At 31.8% G+C, this 15932-nt stretch overlaps 1 protein-coding gene across 1 annotated transcript; it reads left to right on the top strand.

Moving 5' to 3' along the window:
* Positions 1 to 7424: 7424 nt before the first annotated feature.
* LOC146941164 (chalcone synthase-like) lies at positions 7425 to 10384 on the top strand. The gene is made up of 3 exons (XM_085754948.1): positions 7425 to 7659; positions 8183 to 8757; positions 9703 to 10384. The coding sequence occupies exons 2-3, from the start codon at positions 8412 to 8414 to the stop codon at positions 10128 to 10130; spliced, it is 774 nt and encodes a 257-aa protein (XP_085611074.1). The 5' UTR covers positions 7425 to 7659; positions 8183 to 8411; the 3' UTR covers positions 10131 to 10384.
* Positions 10385 to 15932: the final 5548 nt, after the last annotated feature.

The following is a 15932-nucleotide window of genomic DNA, read 5'->3' as shown; positions in this document are numbered from 1 at the left end:
ATAAACATAAGGGACCAACTTGAAACTTTCAAAACGTAAGGGACCAACTTGAAAATTTTTAAAACGTAAGGGACCAACTTGAAACTTTCAAAACGTAAGGGACCAACTTGAAAACTAAAATAAACATAAGGGACCAAACATGCAATTAAGCCAAGTTTTTTAGGCAACATCTTCAAATAAATTAAATACTCCATAGAAACCAAAACTAAGCAAAATACCATAGAATTGGAGAACAATTGCGCTTGCGAAGTAGACCGCAATTTTTCTATTAGGCCTATTTTCGACTAAAATATAATTTGTTTAGTTGTGAAGATTCTCTCAATTTTCTGGATAATAAATATCACAAATATTTTTAATATTAGTAACACACATTATTAGGAACAAAGGGCCCCCGAAAAATATCACAAATTTCTTAGCACATTATTAGGAACGAAAGGTCCAATTTTTTATTTGGGAGGGTGTAAATAGAAAGCTTTGTTTTATATGGGGTATATATAATAAATTCCATCAAAAAAGCCCAAACAATAACATACTTCAGCCTAGTCTTTAATATCAATATTTCGGGCCTGTCTGTAGGTATATATTACTAAATACACCCTGCAAAATCCATTTCTTGCTATTTACACCCCCACAGATAAAAAAGTTTTTAGGGCCCCCTACGGGCATGGGCCCTAGGCCGTCGCACTCCCGGCCTATGCCTAGGGCCGGCCCTGGGCGGATCCGGACATTTGGTGCATGTGGGGTTAAAATCCGGTTAAGTTGCTAACACTTGCACTTGCTACCGACAAAAGCAAAACAAACATCAAAAACTTATAAATCATAGCAAATGTGTTGCACTTATTTGTTCTACAGGTTTTGCACATGGTTGTTGACTTGTTGATATTATTCTTAACATATTGTGTTTTATTTATAAAGGGTAATAATTATTTTGGTCCCCGAATGTGTAAGGAGTAACCATAATAGTCCCTCAATGTATCAAAATTTTAAAATAATTATTGATTGTGCATTTTGCTGGTCAAAATAGTCCCTAACATTAAAATAATTTGTTAATATTGTCATATTAGTCTTTTAATATACTTACTTATTGTCACTGGGCTATTTTGACTAACAAAGTGCAAAATCATAGACTATTTTAAAACTTTAATACATTGAGAGACTATTGTGACCACTCCTTACCCATTTAGGAACCAAAATAACTATTACCCTATTTGTATTATAAAAAAATAGGGAAGTTTGATGTGGGGCTTTAGGCCCACGTAGCCTTTTAATGCATCCGCCCCCGAGGACAACTCGACACTTATTAAGTGAAAACTAAAAAAAAAAAAAAAGTTTCTTACATTGACACCCTCCTTATTTCACGGGTATACTTTTTGCACAACAATGCCGTAAACCTTATTCATAAGGTTACAAGATAGGTTAAATTACAAAAGTTCTAATTCAATCGCAACTACTCAATTAATCATGGACGTTAGGGGATTTTAATCCTTAGATTAGATCTTGTTTTTAGAGGACTTAGATTAGATTTATTATTCATCTCGTTTTTACATGAATGTATCCAAACGTAAATCAATTCACTTTCAACTCACCTTTAGCAAGAAACAATTTTACGGAACCTATTCACTCAAAATTGATCTTTCACAACATAGAACCAAATACACACTTTCAAATGAGGAAATAACATGTTTCGTGAGCTTAGCTCTCGTTTGTAAGGTCCGGGGTTCAAACCCCGGCCACCACCAAAAAATGAGGAAATAACATGATGAAGAAGATAAACACACATCAATCTTAATATTATCTTATCTTATATTAATCTAAATCCTAATAATAAACAAAACTTAATCTTATTTTATCTTAATTTTAATCTTAAGATTAATCTTATCTTAACCTTGTCTCAACACAAACCCTCTCCATTCCCTCACTTTTATCGCTTCTTCACAAATCACAAATCACATACAAATTTATAACTACAAATAGAAAAAAAGATTAAAATTTAGAGACATGATTCAGTCATGATTTAGAGATCACATTGCATAAAATTTCCATGTCACTCATCCATATCGATCTATGTCATCAAGTTATTTGATATGATGGTTTTCGTGGTTCATCACATATGCATCAATGACGACAACCTCGTTGCTCTTGAGAGGGTTGTCATCAAAGCTTCATCCAAATATTCCTAATAACTAATTATTAAAATTCTTGATAAATCAAGCATATTGTCAATTCGACCATATCCATGTTCAATGATTTATTTGTTTCCGTTGTTTTTTATTTTGCATTGCAAAATGAGTTATGTAATCTGTTTTTATTTAGACCTAACTTTTTTAACATAAAGGACACGGTAACGAGTAGAATCTGTTTTATGTGCACATCCATGGTTTTGCTATTTTTAAAAAAAAAAAATCCTTCGACTTCGTTTAGTATTTATATACTCTCTATGTCATGCTATTTAAAAATAGAAAAGACAAAATGACTTGATTTTCCAATGGAATGAATAACCAAATTAAACACGGTTTGTCTAATATTTTTCCAATTAGAGATATCAGTATTTTCTTTTTTGTTTGTTTAGCATTTTTCAGGTCATAAGACCAAGAAGAGTCGATATGATTTATGTGGTTAGCATAAAGTTGAGAAACAATTAGGAAGTATGAAAAATTGAACAGAATGCAAAGAACAAAAATATGGAGAAAAAGAAAAAATTGCATGGAAACGTGTGAGAAAAAAATTGAATGGAAACGTGTGAGAAAAAATTGAATGGAAAAAATTGCATGGAAACTTTTATCCTGTACCATTTTGAAAGAAAAAAAGATAAGGGGGTGAGAAAATAAGAGTAGTTATCAGTGTAAACAAGTGTCTTGTTGTTTCAAACTGGATAGACCTCAACTAATTAAAATTAGCGTATTAGTTATTGGATTTGAATATAATCACCTCACTTTTTTACTTAGATTGGTTTTTTATTTAAGTATTAGATGATAGAGTGAGTGCTGCTTATATGTACGTAATTAACCCTCATGAAAGCCAAAAAAAAAAATGTATTAAGCCAAATGAAATTGAAATACATGGAGTGCAGCTATGCCATCTTTAGCTTAATTAAAGGCAGCTTCCACGGTTTTCGGTTTTCAGACAACCAAGAGCGGATCCGGACATTTGGTGCATGTGGGGCTAAAATTTGGTTAAGTTGCTAACACTTGCACTTGCTACCGATAAAAGCAAAACAAACATCAAAAACTTATAAATCATAGCAAATGTGTTGCACTCATTTGTTTCTACAAGTTTTGCACAAGGTTGTTGACTTGTTGATATTATTCTTAACATATTGTGTTTTATTTATAAGGAGTAATAATTATTTTGGTTCTCGAATGTGTAAGGAGTAACCATAATAGTCCCTCAATTATCAAAATTTTAAAATAATATTTGATTGTGCATTTTGCTGGTCAAAATAGTCCCTAACATTAAAATAATTTGTTAATATTGTCATATTAGTCTTTTAATATACTTATTGTCACTTCAGACTATTTTGACTAACAAAGTGCAAAATCATAAACTATTTTAAAATTTTAATACATTGAGAGACTATTGTGACCACTCCTTACACATTCAAGAGCCAAAATAACTATTACCCTATTTGTATTAAAAAAAATAGGGAAGTTTGATGCGGGACTTTAGGCCCACGTAGCCTCTTAATGCATCCGCCCCCGGGGACAACTCGGCACTTATTAAGTGAAAACTAAAAAAAAAAAGTTTCTTACATTGAAACCATCCTTATTTCACAGTCATACTTTTTGCACAACAATGCCGTAAACCTTATTCATAAGGTTACAAGATAGGTTAAATTACAAAAATTCTAATTCAATCGCAACTACTCAATTAATCATGGACGTTAGGGGATTTTAATACTTAGAATAGATCTTGTTTTTAGAGGACTTAGATTAGATTTATTATTCATCTCGTTTTTACATGAATGTATCCAAACGTAAATCATTTCACTTTCAACTCACCTTTAGCAAGAAACAATTTTACGGAACCTATTCACTCAAAATTGATCTTTCACAACATAGAACCAAATACACACTTTCAAATGAGGAAATAACATGATGAAGAAGATAAACACACATCAATCTTAATATTATCTTATCTTATATTAATCTAAATCCTAATAATAAACAAATCTTAATCTTATTTTATCTTAATTTTAATCTTAAGATTAATCCTATCTTAACCTTGTCTCAACACAAACCCTCTCCATTCCCTCACTTTTATCGCTTCTTCACAAATCACAAATCGCATACAAATTTATAACTACAAATAGAAAAAAAGATTAAAATTTAGAGACATGATTCAGTCATGATTTAAAGATCACATTGCATAAAATCTCCATGTCACTCATCCATATCGATCTATGCCATCAAGTTATTTGATATGATGGTTTTTAGGGTTCAGTCACGTATGCATCAATGACGACAACCTCGTTGCTCTTGAGAGGGTTGTCATCAAAGCTTGATCCAAATATTCCTAATAACTAATTATTAAAATTCTTGATAAATCAAGCATATTGTCAATTCGACCATATCCATGTTCAATGATTTATTTGTTTCCGTTGTTTTTTATTTTGTATTGCAAAATGAGTTATGTAATCTGTTTTTATTTAGACCTAACTTTTTTAACATAAAGGACACGGTAACGAGTAGAATCTGTTTTATGTGCACATCCATGGTTTTGCTATTTTTTATAAAAAAAATAAAAAAAAATCCTTCGACTTCGTTTAGTATTTATATATTCTCTATGTCATGCTATTTAAAAATAGAAAAGACAAAATGACTTAATTTTCCAATGGAATGAATAACCAAATTAAACACGGTTTGTCTAATATTTTTCCAATTAGAGATATTAGTATTTTCTTTTTTGTTTGTTTAGCATTTTTCAGGTCATAAGACCAAGAAGAGTCGATATGATTTATGTGGTTAGTATAAAGTTGAGAAACAATTAGGAAGTATGAAAAATTGAACAGAATGAAAAGAACAAAAATATGGAGAAAAAGAGAAAAAAATTGCATGGAAACGTGTGAGCAAAAAATTGAATGGAAACGTGTGAGAAAAAATTGCATGGAAACTTTTATCCTGTACTATTTTGAAATAAAAAAGATAAGGGGGTGAGAAAATAAGAGTAGTTATCAGTGTAAACAAGTGTCTTGTTGTTTCAAACTGGATAGACCTCAACTAATTAAAATTAGCGTATTAGTTATTGGATTTGAATATAATCACCTCACTTTTTACTTAGATTGGTTTTTTATTTAAGTATTAGATGATAGAGTGAGTGCTACTTATACGTACGTAATTAACCCTCATGAAAGGCAAAAAAAAATGTATTAAGCCAATGAAATTGAAATACATGGAGTGCAGCTATGCCATCTTTAGCTTAATTAAAGGCAGCTTCCACGGTTTTCGGTTTTCAGACAACCAGGGACATTTGGTGCATGTGGGGCTAAAATCGATTAAGTTGCTAACACTTGCACTTGCTACCGACAAAAGCAAAACAAACATCAAAAACTTATAAATCATAGCAAATGTGTTGCACTTATTTGTTTCTACAAGTTTTGCACAAGGTTGTTGACTTTTTGATATTATTCTTAACATTGTGTTTTATTTATAAGGGGTAATAATTATTTTGGTCCTCGAATGTGTAAGGAGTAACCATAATAGTCTCTCAATGTATCAAAATTTTAAAATAATTATTGATTGTGCATTTTGCCGGTCAAAATAGTCCCTAACATTAAAATAATTTGTTAATATTGTCATATTAGTCTTTTAATATACTTACTTATTGTCACTTCGGGACTATTTTGACTAACAAAGTGCAAAATCATAGACTATTTTAAAATTTTAATACATTGAGAGACTATTGTGACCACTCCTTACACATTCGGGAACCAAAATAACTATTACCCTATTTGTATTAAAAAAATAGGGAAGTTTGATGTGGGGCTTTAGGCCCACGTAGCCTCTTAATGCATCCGCCCCCGAGGACAACTCGGCACTTATTAAGTGAAAACTAAAAAAAAAAAAATAAGTTTCTTACATTGACACCCTCCTTATTTCACAGGGTATACTTTTTGCACAACAATGCCGTAAACCTTATTCATAAGGTTACAAGATAGGTTAAATTACAAAAGTTCTAATTCAATCGCAACTACTCAATTAATCATGGACGTTAGGGGATTATTTTTCAAAAGGGTTGCAATCTTATAAATTTTTTGATGGCGTCATGGGTTTGAAATAGGTATATGGCACTCGGTACGAGTTTTGTCTCTTTTGTCCCCATATCTAGGGTTTATGTAGATCATGGTGTGCGATAGGGGCCTATGACATGATCTATTTATAGTCCGGCTCAATTTGACTAGTTCGATAAAGAAGATAGATTCAAACTTTTTTGGATATTTTGTCAAAAAAAAAAAATCTTTTTTTGGATATATGACATGATCTATTTAAAGTATGGCTCAGCTTGACTAGTTTTTTTTGGTTACAACTCAACTTGACTAGTTCAATAAAAAAGATAGATTTAGACTTTTTAAAATGCATATTTACTTAAACATGTCAGACGGACATAGGTAAATTATCTTAACATTGTATTAGACATGTCAGAAGGGCATGAATATATGTAATTGAATTGGAATATACCTCTCCAAAAATAATGCAATTGAAGTATTATATTTAATAATAATCATTCCACTAAGTAATAATATAAAATAAATAAAGTATTAAAATAAAATGCATACTATTTATTAGCCCAATAGCCTTTTAAGAAGTGAGCCAAATGTTATTTTAAAAACTATAACACAAAATAATCTTTTCTAAAATGCTAATGGGATGGACAACATACTTTTAAAAAGATCATATCAAGCTTAAAATAAAGACTTTAACATATGTTCGATTATACTCATTTTAATTTTTTAAAGGCTTAATAGCAGTTTTAACCCTCTAACTTTTCCAAAGTTGCGATTTTGGCCCCCTAAGAAAAAAACTACAAAACTGCCCCTTAAATTTTGCACATGTGGCAGCTTTTGGCCCCAAAGGTCAATTTTGACTCGGTCTACGCCGACGCTAAGTGAAGTGCCACATGTTATTTTTTTATTTTATTTTTTTTTGTCTTGGGGGGCCAAACTGCTACGCTTACAAAACTTAAAGGGGCGGTTTTGTAGTTTTTTTCTTCTTAAAGAGTCAAAATCGCAACTTCGAAAGTTAGGGCGAAAAATCGCTATTAAGCCTACCCACATCCCCTCAGAAGGTTGTAAAATGCATGGAAATTGTAAGGATGGAAAATATAATGCATGGAAACCTCCCCATGGAGCACGTGGTGGCCAACAACCACTTAAGTCAAATTATGTCTCTATAAATAGATACTCATTGGAACATCTTCAATATTGCATTTCTCAATATTTCTTTGTTTGTATTATTGATCTTTTCAAACCCCCACTCCTCAGTAAAATGGCATACTTAGATGAAATAAGAGAGTCCCAAAGAGCTCGTGGTCCAGCCACAATACTAGCCATTGGTACTGCAACTCCAGTCAATTGCATTTACCAATCTGATTTTACTGATTATTACTTTCGAGTTACCAAAAGCGACCACATGACTCAACTCAAGGCCAAATTGAAGCGTATATGTAAGCTCATGCATAGGCATTATTATTATTCTATCTATATACACTCTTTGCCAATATATTTAAGACTAATAATACAAATCCACTAAAATCATATATTAACAGTGTATATCTTTATCTTTTAATTAATTGAACTTTTTTATTTAATTGTTGTATTACAATAGTGATATTGCCATACCCCAAAAGTGCACATATACATGCATGCGGTGATGCGGTCATGCACGTACCAATTCATGCATGCTTTCATGCAATATGATTTCCATTTAGTTGTCATGTCCATTACTTTTTTATATTACACCATAACAGTATTTTATTGTTTTTGACTCAATGTCAATGTTTTATATGAAGACATGCTTCTTATTTTTTTTTTAACAAAAGAATATGTGAACAAATTGTGATGAAGAAAAAGAATGTAAAATCCTACTTGAAATTCATCACTAAATTGTTGTATTTTTTTTATAGTTTATAGTAAAGCTAATTCTTTAATTAGTTGACTAATACATATTTTTCTTTATTGGTTGAATAGGTGAGAAGTCAATGATAAAGAAACGTTACATACACTTAACCGAAGAAATTCGAAAGAACACCCCAACATATCCACTTACGAAGAACCATCCCTCGATGCACGCCAAGACATATTAGTTGAAGAAGTGCCAAAGCTAGGTGAAAAAGCAGCATTAAAAGCCATAGAAGAATGGGGAAGACCAAAATCAGAGATAACTCATCTCATATTTTGTTCAACTTCTGGTGTTGACATGCCAGGTGCTGATTATCAACTCATTAAACTCTTGAATCTAAACCCATCCACAAAAAGGTTCATGTTATACCACCAAGGTTGTTATGCTGGTGGAACCGTTCTTCGTCTTGCCAAGGATCTTGCTGAGAATAATGTTGGTGCACGTGTCCTCGTTGTGTGTTCTGAAATAACTGTTGTTACTTTTCGTGGGCCCAATGAGGCACACTTGGATTCTTTAGTTGGACAAGCACTTTTTGGTGACGGTGCTTCATCTGTGATCGTTGGATCAAATCCAGACACAACACTTGAACGTCCGTTATTTCATCTTGTTTCTGCTTCAGAAACAATTCTACCAAACTCTGAAGGTACAAATTAGTATATTATATATAAACCTATGAAGCACGAATTCGGACACGGACATTGGACACGACACGGACACCGACACACCGACACAACTAATAATTTAAAAAAAATCATATAATTCGCTGTAATTACAAGTGTCGGTGTCGGGTACAATATGTATCCGACACCGGGACACGCTTAATCCGAAGAGTGTCCGTGCTTCATAGATATAAACCATTATTTACACTTGAATAGAAGGCAAGCGGTCAACAAGCTGCACCGCTAGGCCTTTTTGAATGGCACACACCTAGTTTTGTGTACAAATTTATTTTTAGGTTAATTAAGTTTTTGGTCCCTATAAATATCTCAGCTTTTGTTTTTAGTCCTTATAAAAATAAATCACAGCTTTTAGTCCCTACAAAATTTTCCGTTATTGTTTTTAGTCCCTATAAAATTTTCCGTCAGCATTTTTAGTCCCTATAAAAAATTTCCATCAACATTTTTGGTCCCTAAAATGCTTAAGGAAAATGTCACAGGGACTAAAAAGTGTGATTTTATTTTGTAGGGACTAAAAACAAAACTGTGAATATTTATAGGGACTAAAATTAACCCTTTATTTTTTAAAACATACTCTCTCCGTTTCAAAATGAGTGTCGCTTTAGCCAATTACACATATATTAAGGAATGGAATAAAGTAGTCAAATGTCATAGCAATTTTACCAAATTATCCTAATCAACTATTGGTTTGTTTTTCATTAAAGAAAAAATAATACTTTGGAAGTAGTGTAACATAGTATTAATTGAAGGGTACAATTGAAAAGAAAAAGTTATTATTGCATTTGAAACCGAAAGTAACATTCATTTTGAAACAATTTTTTATGGCTAAAACGACACTCATTTTAAAACGGAGGGAGTAAAATATTAATATCGTTAGTAATTGTTAGTTTTTTTTTTACTTTCTTTTGAAGGTGCTATTGAAGGACACTTGCGTGAAGTGGGACTCACTTTTCATTTGAAAGATAATGTTCCAAGTTTGATTGGTGAGAATATTGAGAAGAGTCTAGAAGAAACTTTTCACCCATTGGGAATTACTGATTGGAATTCTTTGTTTTGGGTAACACACCCTGGTGGTCCTGCAATAATTAAGAGGATTGAAGAAACGGTTGGGTTGAATTCAGATAAACTAAATGCAACTAAACATGTTTTGAGTGAGTATGGAAACATGTCAAGTGCTTGTGTGATATTTATATTGGATGAGATGAGAAGAAGGTCTATGGAAGAGGGGAAAACAACAACTGGTGAAGGACTAAAATGGGGTGTTTTGTTTGGATTTGGTCCTGGCTTGACCATGGAAACCATTGCTTTGCATAGCGCCAACATACACCATTGTCACTAAAACTTTTACGTACTATGATGCATGGAGTGGAGTAACACTCATCATATATATATATATTTATACTATTGAGTAATTTAAAGAATAAAACAAAATCATGTATAACTGATTGTATGCCTAAGTTTTCATTACTGTCTAATCGTATAGCTTAATTTGGATGCATGTTTATGTATTGTTTACTTTTGTGTGTGGTATCTATAATAAAGAAAGTTTTCCATTATTGTTCAAAAAAAAGAAAGTTTTCCATTTCTACCTACTTTTTTTTTGTTGTTTTTATACTTTTTTTTGTCGTTTTTATACTAAGATAAAGATAGAGAATTTGTTTCATTTTATGGACAATAACAGAATTGCTACTTGAGACACCCCAATGTTCAAATTATGAGGGTCAAACTCCAAGCAAAAAAATTTATTTTTCATTAAGATTTATTAGCGAAAACGCATTATATGAAGACAAAAAAAATGCCACATGTATCAAAACTTGTTTTAGGTCTCCCTTATTTTTTAAGATTATTTTGTCGGCTATGGTCCCACAAGATTAGTTGAAATGTGTATCAAAACTTGCCTATGTTTTTGTTGGTCAAATCTTGTAGTTTATGAATGTTTGTTAAATTTGCAAAGCTATACATGTTTTTTTTTTTTAGTTTGCTGGAGTTTGGGTGATTTTGGATCATGTAATTCGAAATGGGTTAATTATTGATATATCTCCTCTAATATACACGAAGTCGGAAAATAACTCATGTAAAAAATAAAAACACATATTGTTCCCCTATAATTTGAGATTCTTTTTATTTTGGTCATCTAGTAACCCACACAAGAGGCGTTGACGTGCTAGTGAATCTTGCCTTGTGGATTTCATCATGATGTGGCCAAAAAAAAATATTCCCTCAGCTTTTTATTTATTTTTCCTCACTATTTGTTTTTTTGCTAAAAAATTCTAGTTTAGTTGTTACGAACTAGAATTGATTCTACCGCCAACTATAAATTGGAGCTTTTGATTCTAGAATTAATTTGAACACTTGAATTTATCATTCAATTTGTTAATGAACAAGTTGTGGAGGGGCAAAGAAATTTGCTATTCTTCCCATTTGGGTGGCTAAAGCTTGGTAACTTTGGTTTGTGTTTTGAATAAAAGGATTAAAAACTGTACCAATTCATTGTGTTAACATGCATGTTAACCATCACATGATTACTCTCATCCATTTGTTGTCTCAAGGAAATCATGGATTCTATAGTTAAGGTCGGTGGAGCATTTCGATCAAAAATACCGGAACTTGAAGGGCTATGTGTATTATATGATGTGAAAGAGTTTGCATGGTCCGCGAACGTGGACGCAATATTATGCAAATTTGCCATCATAGAAGTTGGCATACCATAAGGTTGTTCTCTAGAAAGGTTTTGCACGGTTATAAACCTACCGTCGAGTCTAGCCCTAACTTTAGGATGAGGAGACTTAGGAATACTAGTAGACACAGGGATACCAAGAAGTGAGTGGAGGCACAAATATCCCTATTTTTGGTTGTGTCATTGGAGAAGCAGTTGTCGAAGCAGCTTAGAGGAGCGGTTACTCCAATTTCGTCGAAATTGGCATTGTCATGGTTGCCCCATGGAAGTTGACACATTGGCACCCACCGTAGGGGCAGATGCCCGTGTAGATTGTGCTTGTGAAGAAGACTATGATGATTGTAATGACTTAGAAGTGTCACTATTGGTGGGTCAAGCCATTTCTTTCAAAGCCTTACCACTTCTTAAATGCATGCACAGACAAATATCTTTCCGTAAAAAAAAGTTTACCAAAAGCGAGTTATAATTTTTTCTAGAAATATTTTCACAAGTTCACTTAAAAAATATTTGAAAAGTTATGGATGTTTCTTCCAAAATTTTTTTGAAAAATTGCACAAACAGGGTCCCATTGGACGTGCCAATTTATCTACGATGTTTTTGATAAACTACAAGTCTAGTTTTGATTATTACAAGCAGGATCAAACTAGAAAATCCTAGGACATGTTGTGCAATTTTTTTCCGTAAAATGCATGAGTGTTCATCATTTATAAGTTGCTTTATGAATACAACGGTTTTTTGTATGAAAGCAAATGTCTTTTGACGAAAAAGAATTAAAGAGAAATGCAAGTAAAAATGACTAAAAGTTTAAAACGCGTAAACCTATAGAAAGGTTAAATTGCATTGCATTTAAATGTAAAAGTGGTTCGACAAATCGCCTTTACATACATTCCGTATGACTCTTTTCTCTAGACGCCGGCACTTCGACCGCTAGAATTCTATAAATGATTTGCGACCAGTTTTTCATAATGAAAAACTATTATTTATACATAATGAAAATAAACCGCCCAAACTAAAACTACCATGATATGCACTTCCTCGACTAGAAACCGCATGTCCCCCACGTCTTAGTAAGAAACTACTACTTTCGAATTTGAATTCTCTTCCTTTCGACGCAACTTCTCGGCTTCGACCAATCTTCTCTCCGAATTACCTCTTGTTGAACTTCAAAGCTTTTGAACTCTTCCAAATGCTAGGTCCCAGACCATGTCGAAATCTTCATGCTAGAGATAACATTTTTAATCCTTGAAAGAACAAAAGTCAACTCGCATTGATCGCATTAATTGAGCTTGTCGAAATTACAGCTAACGCGGTGGTTGGACAAAGAACTCATTGAGAAATGGTGAATGAATTGATAATAAAAAAAAATAGAAAAGAAACTTGATTAATTTCCTTATTTCTTCTTTCTTTTGTTAAAAGAAAATAAAACAATACTCTCTAAGTTTTGTTGGGCATCTAATCTAATTTATTTCTAATACTAATAACAATGTTAAGAAAAATTGCCAACCCTAATTCTACTACTCTTTGGCGCCAAAGATGCTTTGTTGTTATTGGTCCACATGATTTATTTTTTTTGAAGGAAGGTCCACATGATTTTGTAACTCATCTATTTACTAAATATTTCCATTTACATATATTAATTCTTATATTTATTATGTAACTCACCATTTGAGCTTTGTAACTTTCCACTATCTATTCTTACATCTTTCAACTACATCTGGCTGTTTTTTTTGTACGATTTATTCATCTACAAGTAGTGCTAACTCATTCATTTAAAAAAATAAAAAAAATAAACGGTCGGTTACATTCCTATTCATATGTAAATAACAATTAATTATTGTTTGTACCAAAACAAAAATTAATTATTGTAACTCCTTTTATTTTTATACCATCACTATAGGATGTGTCCCTTTACATTCCTCCACGTAAAACCTAAAAAAATGTTATGCTTTAAATCATCTTAATTCCCTTATTTCCCTTTCACGTATATAACCAACACTAATCTCTCATATTCCTTTTTTACTCATTATATGTTGCATTTGATCATTTTCCTCCCGATCGTTTGGCTTTACCACCAGGTTTGTTGTTGATGTCAATGACACAAAGTAAGCTATTTTCTACGTTTTTTTTTAACCATGTTATTCAAGTGTTCTAATCTTATTGTATAATCTTTACTTTCACAGTGGGAGTAGTTAAAAACAAAGGTACGCATACCTTTGTGGATGATTTCTCTAATATGCTAATTGATGAGAAGGTATTGGTTGTTCCTCTTAAATTGACCATATGGTTAGGTTATGTAATTATCTATACTTATCCTCTTTCATTTGTATTGCTCAGTTTATTCTCTTATATGAATATGATGTTGTTTAAGAAATTAAGAAATTTCTTAGTTGTTTCAAGTGTTTATTTCTAATATTTTTCTCTATGATTCTAAGAACTCCAACTCAATACACATGAAGGCCACAAAGGAAATAAATAGGAAATCAAAGTAGAATGCATTTAGATTTGTACCAAAATAATCTCATGGTCAAGTAATGTAATTTCCTACTTCTTATGAATTGAATTGAGCGATGACAACTTATGTTAATCTTAACATAATTCGTTGCAAGTGGATTTATCATGTAACATAATTTTCTACTTATTCTGAAGTTAATTGAGTGATGACAACTTATATTAGTCTAACATAAATCGTTACATGCGGATTTCTTTATTTATATATATTGCGCCATCTACAAGAGGAATCACATTTTGTATTTTTTAAAAATTGGCAAAGATGTATTTAAAGAACTCCGATCCAAGCACAAGATGTTCCCAAATAATAGTGACGACAACTTATATTAATCTAACATAAATTTTTGCATGTGGATCTCTCTCTCTCTCTCTCTCTCTCTCTCTCTCTCTCTATATATATATATATATATTGCTACTCACAAGTTGTTTTTTAATCATCAAATATATTTTAAAAGAACTCAAATCCAAACACAAGATGTACCCGATTAAGAGATAAAGATATACAAGAATATACTCTAGCAGGAAAAATAAAAAAAACCCATATAATCAAAATAAGAAAGCTACTAAGTAACAAAAATAGGGAGATGGTATGACGACAAAAAAAAAACAGTGGAATAAAATGACCGAGAATATATTGACTTTTTTTACATTCCTAAATTTAATTATATGACATAGGTAATTGAACAATTGTAGTTTTTTTTTTTTTTGGAATTTTCAGGTGTGAATCACATATTCTATTATAAAAAAGAAAGATGTCAAACCATATTTGATTATAAGTTAAGTTTTTGAATAACAAAGTCGGTCATAAGCATAGTTCATATGATCCGAGAGAAAGACAAAGAAAAATTGACAAAGTTGCCTCACGGTGGAGTGGCTGTCCGAGAATACATTAGTCATGCTATTATTGGCCATTGAACAATGCATTCATTATATGCAACTTCTTGCAAGCTTCATTTTTTCTCTATTGATGTTATGGTGTAACAAATTTGTGAAACTAATGTTTTAATTTGTCACAAGTGAATCTAAACTTATTTCACAAGACCGGTCCTAATATTTTTTTCTTCAAGGGAGACTGGTCCTAATATATGTGACTATCTTTTATGTTTGGTCATGTATGTCTTGGTAAAATATTTCTCAAACAACTATTATCGCAAAACTCAAACTAATTTTTTTCTTGCAAGCTTCATTTTTTCTCTATTGATGTTAATAGTAACTCCATGAAGTCCATCACATTTATTTTCATATATTATTTTTCAATGTAAATGACCCGTGCGGTAGCACGGGTAAACGGTCTAGTGTATCTAACATCTAATGAGGATTTTATAGGGAGGGTTCAATTAAATAGTGTACGATTAAATCAAATTTAACCAAGATATTAAATTGTCCTACAAAACCTTAGTAGTTATTACCGCACCAGTTCTAACAATTGCACTTTCTTTGAGTAGTGTTATATTGACATCCAAATGCCAACAACTTTCCTCACACCGTTATGTCTCTTACATTGATCAATTAAGGCCGGCATGCAACCCAAGAAAATAAAAATGATTAAAAATATCAATTTGTACACTTTACCATATTAAAATACGGTGTGGGACAACCATTAGGTTGTTCATTTATCATTTTCCTTTTGAATTTGGTATCAAGTTACAATGGAAAATAGCATATGTCCTATGTTAAGCCGACAAAATACATTTACTGTGCATTTAAAATTATGTTGCATTTTTTTAAGGGCCATGCTAACTTATGCCCTTAGAGCACATGTTAAGGATTCCACAAATGATAAATATTTATTACAAAACATTAATTTTCAATCTCTAAAAGAATAAATTGACACAATTTCTTAGACAAAATTTCTACTTTAGGTTCTTTAACATGTGCCCTAAGGACACAAGTTAGCATTTCCCTTTTTTAATTGAATCTATTTGTTTGGCAACGAAGCTTGACTCTTCCAATTGA

The sequence above is a fragment of the Medicago sativa genome, chromosome 3, assembly GCF_051527215.1.
Source record: "Medicago sativa cultivar Bolivia chromosome 3, Bolivia_mono, whole genome shotgun sequence".
In the NCBI taxonomy this organism is placed as follows: domain Eukaryota; kingdom Viridiplantae; phylum Streptophyta; class Magnoliopsida; order Fabales; family Fabaceae; genus Medicago; species Medicago sativa.
This window is presented reverse-complemented; position numbering and strand designations above follow the sequence as displayed.

Coding starts and splice junctions, on each gene's coding strand:
- LOC146941164 (XM_085754948.1), top strand. CDS start 8,412: ATGCCAGGTGCTGATTATCAACTCATTAAACTCTTGAATCTAAACCCA. Junction 8,758..9,702: donor AATTCTACCAAACTCTGAAG/GTACAAATTAGT, acceptor TTTCTTTTGAAG/GTGCTATTGAAGGACACTTG.